General features: G+C 40.6%; 1 protein-coding gene and 1 long non-coding RNA gene across 3 annotated transcripts in view; both read left to right on the top strand.

The window, feature by feature from the left end:
• The first annotated feature begins 1,873 nt into the window (after positions 1-1,873).
• Positions 1,874-7,447, top strand: LOC138972787 (uncharacterized). Of its 2 annotated transcripts, XR_011457753.1 has the most exons (4): positions 1,874-2,629; positions 3,499-3,595; positions 5,799-5,946; positions 7,055-7,447. It is a non-coding gene; the product is annotated as an uncharacterized lncRNA (long non-coding RNA). The 2 variants fall into 2 exon arrangements; XR_011457754.1 differs by lacking the exons at positions 1,874-2,629; positions 3,499-3,595 and adding an exon at positions 4,628-4,856.
• Positions 7,448-8,658: 1,211 nt separating this feature from the next.
• Positions 8,659-11,055, top strand: part of LOC138972788 (transmembrane protein 145-like) — a gene marked incomplete in the record, with an annotated part of 43,181 nt that continues 40,784 nt past the window's right edge. Inside the window, 1 exon segment of the mRNA XM_070345456.1 lies at positions 8,659-9,187. Coding sequence (XP_070201557.1) covers positions 9,068-9,187 — 120 coding nt within the window.

Here is an 11,055-nt window from a genome sequence, read left to right on the forward strand (position 1 = left end):
TGTTTAAATACTGGTCTGTTATTTTTCGCCTAGCGCGCTCACCCAATACAGATAGCGCACTGAGTCGCCACTCACTGCATGCCTTCACAAAAAATACTGCCGATAGGAGAAACGCTTGAAAGGAAGGGTGGCGCGTTCATGAGTGATTGTGCAATTTCTAACTTGAGCAGGCTGAGGGAGTGTTAGTGAGGATGATTGGCTTGATAATTTTAGCTACTTGGCCAGTTGGGGAAATTGCATGTTGTTGTTTTTCAATATTTATTTTTAGTTTTAAATTTGTAAAGAGCTTATATTTATATTCAGTGATCGCGCTAGATATCTTTTAAACCGGTATGACATCATGAGCGGCACAATGCTCTCACGAAAATCAACCTGCCAATGCAACCGTCAAATGCAAACATTGACTAAATCAATGTTTATCAATGCCATCGACACGCAGACGTTTTCTGTGGAATAAATTCGGGTTATTCCCCCCCCCCCTGGTTGTCAAAAAAGTGTTGACGCGCAGAGCCGATGTCAAAATCACCGAGTGACTTGCTATGCCATCGTAGCATCATCAGGCGGTTGACGTAGCCTACTAGGCCGTGAATCACTTTCAGTTTCAGTGTCTGACAATTAGGGGCTTTTCTGACCTCTTGGAGGCAGAAACGACAGCAATGATCTTTGCTTCATGGTTATGATTATTCAGAAACTAAGGGAGTGGAGTTTACGTCCTCTCAGGTAGCTATGACCTATTTTGGGACATGAGTTGGGCGGCCCTGTGATAGTACTGGCCTCAAATATATATGTGAGCCGGCAAAGAGCGGATCTGGTGTGCGTAGGTGATTTTCCAGTATGATCGCATGCCGGCTTTAGCATTCTGCTATTTTGACGTCATTTTTGACGTTTCGTTAACACGACCTTGCGACACCAAGCCTCATCAATTTGTTTTCCATGATACAATGGCAACATTGTATCAACATGACACCTGTCACAACAAGCCATGCAATTCTCTCTCTCTCTCTCTCAGTCTCTCAGTCTCTGTCTGTCTCTGTCTCTGTCTCTGTCTGTCTCTCTCTCTCTCTCTCTCTCTCTCTCGGCTCTTGAACTGAACGTGATGTGTAAGTCTGTGCGCTATATTGATGTGATTGATTGTTGCAAAATGTTGATTCAAATTAAAGATGATTTCAGCCTGTTGTAACAAACTAACACTCTACTCTGAGAAAAAAAATCATTGTGTTCAAAATAGATCGAGACAGCAGCAACTAGCTAGCTGCATGCGCCGAGTGTCACGGCTGAGAGAATTGTTACACAGTGTAATGCCCCCACCCCCCCCCCCCCCCCCCCCCCCCCCCCCCCCCCCCCAAGATTTCCCCTGTATAAGACCTTGCTTTTTCACATATACCTTATTCATGACCTGTGAAAAGGGTATAGGCCTACTTTTTTGTGCCAGTCGAAGGGTTGCCATTTCTAGAACGAGGCAGCTCGTTTCCGGAAATGCGGCGCTTTGTTGGAAATCAAATGAGGTTTCGGGAAATCCCGATTATTCCAACTCTGCCCCGGATTCTTACTTTGCGCCCAACAACAACACCAAAATCGCTCACCTATGACTATGACGGTTCGCGCCTTATTATGCTGACGATTTGAACTTTTTCCTTGTGACGATTCGCACCTATCACTATGACGATTCGCACCTGATGCTGACGGTTCGAACTTTTTCCTTGTGACGATTCGCACAAGTGCGAATCGTCAAAGTGCGAAACGGCGAAAGTGCGAAACGTCTGTATACCGGCAGTTTCTACAGGCAGGCGGTTCCACACATATACAGACATGCCCACGCACAGACACACGCATGGTTTTGAGAAGAAGAAAAATCCGCATAGAACCATACCCAGCAAACATTGCACCCTCGGATCGCATGCGTAAAACACTCGGCACGAATTTCTGCACTCGAATCGAGCGCGTCACGCATGCACAAAATCGAACACGGATTTCTGCACTCGAGTCGAGTGCGTATCGCATACGTGAATGCGACATGCTTTCATGCGTGAAAACGCATGCGATACGCATACGATTTTGTAACTCGTCTCGCATGCGATACGCATGCTTTTTATGACGCTATATTGCATTTGACCTTGGACCTCCATATTAGGTCCAAGATTTGACGTCATTACTGACGGCGACGATGCCCTGTGCAATCTTTTAGCTCACAGTCCCTCTGAATCTTTTTAAATTAAAGAAAAGCCAAATTCTCAGTTAAAAAAATGAAAGAAAATCGATGATGATCCCACAGAAAACTCAAACTCATGTTTATATTTTATCAGCGCTAATTTCTTTTCGAAACATTTTGCTCCGACATCTTCACTTCCGGTTTTTCGAAATCTTATCTCACGACTGGTTTTGCCTGTAGATGACTATCTCTAGAATTCACAATCTATAGATCTGCATTTAAAAGGTAGCATGCAGTGTGAGAGAACACTTACAAAGGTCAAAACTGCGTTTAAAGAACAGAATCAGTGTAAAAGCAGCATTGCAGTGACAATGTCGTCTGCTATTACGAGGGGAAACAACTCTGTTTTCGTTCCTTAACAAGCCCGCATTTCCGATAAACGGTCAACACAAATCAGCGGACGACAAGAATGCTTGACAGGTAAGTTTCTTCACTATTTTTGACGTTTTCATTATTTAAGAATGTATTTGCAGGCATAGTATCGAAGCATTCTGTTCACTGCACCGCGTATCAAGGTTTGGTAAGTGCAGAGGCGCCGTTTTAAGCCAAGTTAGATCTAATTGTTTCGTGAAGTTGACCTTCGATCAGTCTCAGTCTGTCAGTGTTTGGTGATGCGAATTGAAACAATGAAAGGGTCAGTCTTTTACTGTTGAATTAATATTTGTTTATCTGTGCACTGAAAAGACAGCTGGGTCGAAATATCTGTGACTGGAATGTATTGTTTTGTCAATAACAAGCTTTCCAACAACCTACATTTCTTGGTCACAGTTGGTGTGTTTTTTTTTATCCTTGAAGTTGTTGAACAAGTTGAAGTTGAACTTCTAAGTTGAGTGTTAATAAATTATGTGCATTGAATGGGGCGCATTGTATTTTGCTGTTCTAGTCGAGTTAAGAATCGAGTAGATATTATTTTCCCGGGTATTGGAAATGCCATACATGTGTTTGCTTATTTGTGACCCAAACTGGTCGATCAAAGTAGTGTGTTCACTGATGTGAAGTAGAGCAAGAATGAAAAATAGTATAGTAGTATGTTATTTTTAACTTTACGCTCAAGTTCAAATTCTTTGGAATTCAGCGCACAAGCACGAAAGAAATCATTTCATGCACTGAGCTTCAATGGTATTTTGTGTGGGTTTTTTCCACTGCATATACATTAGTTAGTGGTGTGTGTGTTAGTGTGTCATAAGACTCACATTATTATTTAAACAGCGATGCTTAGAGTTTTAAATAAAATGTGTTTGTGTTGCACAGTGCGTACTGATGTAGGCAGGATATTTGAATTATTGCAGATGCATACCAGCTGGATCCTGTTGTAACATGTCACACCTTGAGATGAGACACCCACAATGGAAACATCACACTCACAGCTGTCTTGAATTGGAAAAGGTCAGTTGCCTCTTTATTATTCATGTACACAGTGTATGTGTTTTGTGCTGTGTGTGCAGTTTAAATTTCATAGATCACTCTGGTTTTCTGTTACTTTTTTGTGTAAACATTTGTGTATCTGATGGTTTGGGGGGCTTTATGTTCTAATTTGAACACTTCTGAAGAATGGCATATATATATATATATATGTGTACTTTTTGTGTAGGTTTTTTTGTTGCCTCTATGCCATGCTTTAACCATACAGACTCATATTGTGGCTTGTGTGTGTGTGTGTTTTAATCATGGTGATGTTAATTAAAGTTGTGGAATTATCTGAGTAATTCTGATTTAAATTAAAATGAGTAACAGTGTGGCCACTTATGTTTGCAGTACACAGCGGCTGACCATCCGGATCATGTTTCCTATTGGGAATTGATCTTGGCTGTTTCTGTTCTGCAAAATGATTAAGGCTTTCTTTGATGATGAATGTTTTTGTGTGTGTTTCTGTGCATGTGTCACTGTGTGTGTGTGTGTGTGTGTTTGAACGAAACTTCAGTAATTTATGCTTTCAGTGGGGTAATCATATTTCAGAGTTACATGACATACAAGCCAAAATATGATATATTTTGTTGAATCAATGAATGTCTTTGTAGTCAGTAATTTTCAGGGTTGTAGTTCTAACTCAAAATGACTGTGATTGATAAACTCCATATCAGAAATGTTAGTTAGAACAAGTATTATTTAAACTCAATTTAACTGAATTCATACACGGAGAGGATTGTTTTCACGAAGGTTACCAGTATACCAGGTTTATGATTTTTCAAAGTGCACAATCTCTTTTTCAGTGGACCCATTGAACTTCAAGTCCTGCATTGACAATGGTCCAGTGCTGTGTTTATCTGCTAACCTGGTCATACCAATATGCGTTGTTGTGAACATTCAGGTAAGTAATGCTTTTTTCTCTTTGGTTTCATCCATTTATGCAGTTGTCCCTACTTCAGTACCTGTGTTTTGGACTGAACGTGTAGAGCTCAGAAGTCTCTATGTCATGCTTAAACCACAGGGTAATCCTTTGACTTGCCCACGCATGTGAGTGTGTTTAATGGTGATGTCTGTAGGTATCTGTATCTAAGTGAGTAGTTATGATTTTAAATGAGTAACAGTGTGTCTGCTTATGATTGCAGTACACACGTTATGGCCAACCATCCTGATGATGTTTCCCTGTGGAGAGATCTTTGCTGTTTCTGTTCTGCAAAAGGGTTGACTGCGGCTTTCACTAATGGTATGTTTGATTTTGTTTTGTTTTTCTCCGCTATTCAGGCTTTCAGCATGCAGGGTAGTCAGACTTGAGTTACAGGCCTAAGAAGATTTTCAATCTTGACTGTAAATATTATCTTGATTCCTGGTTAGTGTTGTGGTTGTGCACCAATGTTATTCGACAAAAAGCTTTGGCATTTGAAATATTGGATGCCTTTTTTTGTTGTTTTATGAACCTAAACTGTGCTCTGAGTCTGACAGTATTTTCAGCCTCCGTCATAATAGGTCAGGTATGCAGTCTCCAGGCCTGCATATTGAATGTCTATAGTTTTGACCCCATGGAATTTCTGTAGATACAAAATTGCGGTGCTACTTGTCTCCAAAAACCTCCCAAAACCTCATCAGAAATAAGAAAATTCGTCCTTAGATCGTGTTTTGTTACATAATTGTTTGCAATCATGACTTATATTTGCAACTTTCACAGTTCATGGCTTTATTTTTATGTTTGTGCGAGGATTTACGAAGGAGTGGAAGCACTAATCACATGACGTCATCAATACTTGTGCTTTCGAGTAACAAGGGTTACCTCCCTTGCATTGAAATTGTTGCATCGATTTCGTCGATAATTCGGCTCTCAACACAAATATAAGGGTTCAAGTAGCATGAATCAGGCTTACTTTTCACAGGCATGTCCAATAATTCACTTTGAAGATAGATTTAGTTAGTCTAGATGGGGTTTTCAGGGGTTTTGGAGACAAGTAGTACCCCAAAATTGTTTTCTGGCCAAAACATATTGACCCACATATATTTTGAATTCATGCAGGTCCAACTGGCTGATTGTCCTCTGTGTCTGGGATGAACACGGCTCTGAAATGCACTTTAGATTTATCCGTGAACTTACATGTAAAAAAGACCAACTGATGTAAAAGGAAATTATTTATTGACAATGTTCTTTTCTTTTGTGTAGCTTATCAAGGTGCTGCTAATCGATGCTGTCAACACAAATGAGAGACACTGAAACAAGGAAAGTCAGACTCAGAGCCCTGGCAGCCACATACGTTCCATGTGTTCCCTTGCTGTAGAGTTTCACAAATCAATCTCAAATAATATTACTGGTGAGTGTTTGTGTTTTACACTTGTTTCGTTTGTGGGTACAATGGAACCTACCTTTCAAAAGATCTTGACTATTAACACAAAAATATACTGAAAGCAGATCACGTCCTATGAGAGAAACCATCTTTAAATGGAATTGTTTTCAGACATAATTACATTGTGAACTGAAAACTTGGAAAGCTAGTTTCTTCAATACAAGGTTCCACTGTACAATTAGCTGCCTGTAAGATAAGTTTCACAGTATTTGCCTGTACTGTCAAGATGTTTTGGCATGATCAGTCACAAATAACACTCTTGGAAAGCACTTTGTGTCATCATTCCTGGTTTAAATGTTTGTGTTATGGAAGTTTTCTGAATTATGTGTCCCTGATTTTTATCTTATGTTGTAATACAGGCTTTGTGTTTGTATTCATGTGTGTGTTACTTTGTATGTGAAGGAAGCTTTGAAGAATCAGCTAATATTGAGCTCCTTATTTTCTATTTCTTATCAAATAACCAAAGGGAAGTAATCGCTCAATGCATACGACATGTGTAATAGAGTAAGCGAGAGTTGTACGGAACCTTTTCTCCTGGCACCTGAGAGAATAACAAGCATTGAAATGAACATTGAATTTGTTCTGTTTAAAACCAGTCTTGATCTAAGGACTAAGTCCGGTCGAGAATAAAAGCTGGTTCTTGTATATGACTGTGTACGTAGGTGTTAGTTGGAGTGCCTTGGAGAATGATGAGCATATGAGCTTGCGGTGATCATCCTTTTTTGAGGATGAAAGTCGCTTGTTCATTTCAATGCTTGTTATTCTCTCAGGTGCCAGGAGAAAAGGTTCCGTACAACTCTCGCTTACTCTATTACACATGTCGTATGCATTGAGCGATTACTTCCCTTTGGTTATTTGATATCTTAACATCGCTCTGCCTCATTCTGTTTGACTTTCTATTTCTTATTTTCTGCCTTTCATGGCACTTTTTCAGTACCATGAGGATGAGTGTAAATAAATTAAAAACATGTACCTATAGTATAAATAAGGGGAGAACTGAAGGAAAATGGCTGTCGTGTGTTCAGGTGGCTTCAGACTATGTACACTAACTAATGATTTGATAAATTGTTGTTAGTTTCAGGGAAACTCTGTTGGACCTGGGCTGCAGAGGAGAGGTAGCAAATGCAGCCAAGCAGATCGAGTCTCATCTTTTGAAGGAAGGGAAGGCGCATCACTTGTTTATGCCTGGTGATGGATCACCGAGGACGTCAGCACGGCACTGGGAGTCCTTACAAAACACATTGCCTTTCGCTGCATATATATTCAGAGATAGCCGAAAAGTCGCAGCATTGTGAATACAAATTGTATTTTGAGTGTTGATAATTATCACTAATTGATGGGGCGGGAATGTAGCTCAGTCGGTAGCGCGCTGGATTTGTATCCAGTTGGCCGCTGTCAGCGTGAGTTCGTCCACACGTTCGGCGAGAGGTTTATTTCTCAGAGTTACCTTTGTGTGCAGACTCTCCTCGGTGTCTGAACACCCCCGTGTGGACACGCAAGCACAAGACCAAGTGCGCACGAAAAAGATCCTGTAATCCATGTCAGAGTTCGGTGGGTTATAGAAACACGAAAATACCCAGCATGCTTCCTCTGAAAGCGGCGTATGGCTGCCTAAATGGCGGGGTAAAAACGGTCATACACGTAAAAGCCGTGGGAGTTTCAGCCCATGAACGAACAAACAAAATCACTAATTGATCAGCATTACATGGTTTTGTATTTTAAAACAAATGTGACTATTTCTTTAATACGCAAAGGGTTTCTTATTATATTTGTCCTAATCAAAAATGTTAAATGTGTCAAAATGCCATCAAATTCAAAATGTAAAGCCTAGGTAGAATATGATTCATAATTTTAGTTGTAACTAAGTAAGTGTATCTTCTTCTTCTGCGTTCGTGGGCTGAAACTGCTACGTACACTCGTGTTTTTTGCACGAGTGGAATTTTACGTGTATGACCGTTTTTTACCCCGCCATTTAGGCAGCCATACGCCGTTTCTATAACACACCGAACTCTGACATGGATTACAGGATCTTTTTCGTGCGCACTTGGTCTTGTGCTTGCGTGTACACGCGGGGGTGTTCGGACACCGAGGAGAGTCTGCACACAAAGTTGACTCTGATAAATAAATCTCTCGCCGAACGTGGGGACGAACTCACGCTGACAGCGGCCAACTGGATACAAATCCAGCGCGCTACCGACTGAGCTACATCCCCGCCCCAGTAAGTGTATCTAAATTTAATTACGCATTTTCACTAAGATTGTGAATGTTTATAAAAATTGAAAATTGTTGAATAACATAATATTTTGATGAAACAATTTGTTTTTGAGTTTCTGCTTGCATGGTTTGAGTGAGTGTTGTTGTCAGAGTGCCTGAAAATATGAGCAGCTAAAAACCTGCTTTATAAAGAGCATAAACAATCCGGAATACGAATGGAATACGCATGCGATACGCATGCGGTAGACCTGCGTTAGAGGTGCGTGTCACGCTCGATATCCGAGCAAAAAACGCATGCGTATCGCACGAAACAAAAGTTACAGAATCGTATGCGTATCGCATGCGTTTCACGCATGCGATACGCACGCTTTCACGCATGCGATACGCATGCATAATGTTTGTTGGGTAGTTATACCCTGCACGTAGGTTACACAACGAAGTGTTGGCACACACAATGACTCACAATCACACGCAGTTAATTTATCTGTAAAGTAACCCTACACTGATTGATTGATTGATACCGACATGTGCATGTGCGGCCTACGTCTTTGAAATGATATCGCCGCGAGACGCAACACGGAAAACACTCAACAATCAACGCACCACGGGTAAAATCAAATCACGACCACCAGCCCCCTCCATTGACCTCCATTCAAAAGATCCTGGCGGCGATAACTCATATGTTCACAGATTGTTCTTGAGGTTTAATTTCAGGAAAAAAATGAAGCAACACGTAATCACAGATCAGTGTGAACTCCTTACAAGTGCAAAATGACAAAGCACACCTTGAAAGTGTTTGCCTGTCGCCATAGCAGCGGATCACGTGACCCAGCCCGCGCTCTTCGCTCGTTCAGTTTCGTGCTAGTTTTCCAAGATGGCGTCTGCCATTGCGGAGCCAAGATTGATTTTAGCGATCTTTTCTTGTTGTATTTTGTTACAGCTTTCGCCACCCGTCTGTGCCAAATGGGTGAAATCTTCCATTGACACTAGTGCGGTGAGTCTATATGTCTGTTCAGCGTGTTTAAAAATGTTTTCTCTTCTTGTTTCTGTCTTGAATCATGTGTCGATGTGAACTGTTGCCGTGTTTGTAGCGAATCAAGGACTGTTGGTGCCCGTCAAAATTGATTGTGTATTGATTTCTTTCATTCGGTGTGTGTGTGTGTGTGTGTGTGTGTGTGTGTGTGTGTGTGTGTGTGTGTGTGTGTGTGTGTGTGTGTGTGTGTGTGTAACGTGTACATTGTACTGTAAGGACAACAACCAGACTGTTCCCGCAACAGTTCTTTGGGAATGAAGGGGGGGGGGGGGGGGGGGGGGAGAGATTATAGATGGAGAAGTGCACGAGGAAAGGCGAAACAAAAAAGAAAGAACGTCAGTTCACACACAAATTAAATTGAGAAAGCCTGACTGTTGAAATCTTATTACATGATGTTGGGTGGTGTTTTTTTTATAACTATTACTAGGCCTAAAAAAAAAATAGGTGTGGTTACGGTAACCCGACCTACCCTATTTTTAGGGGCCGATCCTATAACTTTTTATTACATTTGTCAAAAAAAACACACACAAAAAAAAAAAAAACAGTGCAAAAAACGCAATGAAAGCGAAAGCGCCCGTGTCGCACACTTATTTCCCTGTCAAGTAGGTTTAATTTGTACACATTAGAAAAAAAAGTTAAAACAAAAAAAAAGTGATTGCCTACCTACCTACCCTATTTTTTGGGGCTATGTTACCGTAACCACACCTATTTTTTTTTGTGGCCCTATTAGTATTAAGTTGTATAATTAATTGTTATTCCATCCTTTATTATGTGCTATTTTCAAATTAAAAAACTATTAGTATTAAGTTGTATAATTAATTGTTATTCCATCCTTTATTATGTGCTATTTTCAAATTAAAAAGCCCAGAAAACACACACACACACACACACACTGCATATGCTACAGAGTTACTGCCAGGAGTTGCAAGAAAGGTTTTGTTTTGTAGATACAGTACAGTGGAACCCCCCACCAGAAATGTGAGAAATTCAGGTCTTAAAAGATATGGATTTTTAAACTGGGGGTACATTTTAAAGGTCTTAGGCCAACAACAAAAAAAGGTCTGTTTACGGTAACATAGGCCCCAAAAATAGGGTCGGTGGGTCGGGATTTTTTTATTTTTTTCCCCAAAAAAACCTTTTTTTTTTTTTTTTTCCCCAAAAAAAACCTTTATTTTTTTTTTTTTCCGCAAATGCCCAAAAAAAGTCTAGGGTCGCGCGAAAAAAATAGGGTCGGTCGGGTTACCGTAAACAGACTATTTTTTTTTTTTGGCCTAATGAACAGAATATCTCAAAAAGTAAGAACTTGAAATGGGGGAAGGTGCCGAAAGGGGTGTAGGAAGGCGGTCCTTAAGGTGGGTTCCACTGTAAGTTCAAAGTCTTTACATTATCTACAGTCGCTGCCCATGTACAGTGGAATGCAGTATTGGGCTATTATTAGTATTTGACGGACAGTGTTCTTGGCACTATAATTACAGGGGGGGGGGGGGGGGGGCAGCTAGGAAGGGGGTCCTTAAGGTGGGTTCCACTGTACATTCAAAGTCTCTACATTCTCTACTGTAGCTGTCCATGGACAATGTTATTGGCACTTTAATTAGCACAGAGTTCTGGCATTTGAAACCGAGCAAGGGTGTGGCGGCTGACAGTCCAACACTGTAATCTGTAACAGCTACAATTATAGGGTTAGGGAATAAATGTAATACTTTAAACAAGTCTACATAAATAAACGTGTAAGGGTAATGGATAAGCATGATGAGGCCAAAAAAAAAAATAGTCTGTTTACGGTAACCCGACCGACCCTATTTTTTTCGCGCAACCCTAGACTTTTTTTT

Source organism: Littorina saxatilis, linkage group LG8 (assembly GCF_037325665.1).
Source record: "Littorina saxatilis isolate snail1 linkage group LG8, US_GU_Lsax_2.0, whole genome shotgun sequence".
In the NCBI taxonomy this organism is placed as follows: Eukaryota; Metazoa; Mollusca; class Gastropoda; order Littorinimorpha; family Littorinidae; genus Littorina; species Littorina saxatilis.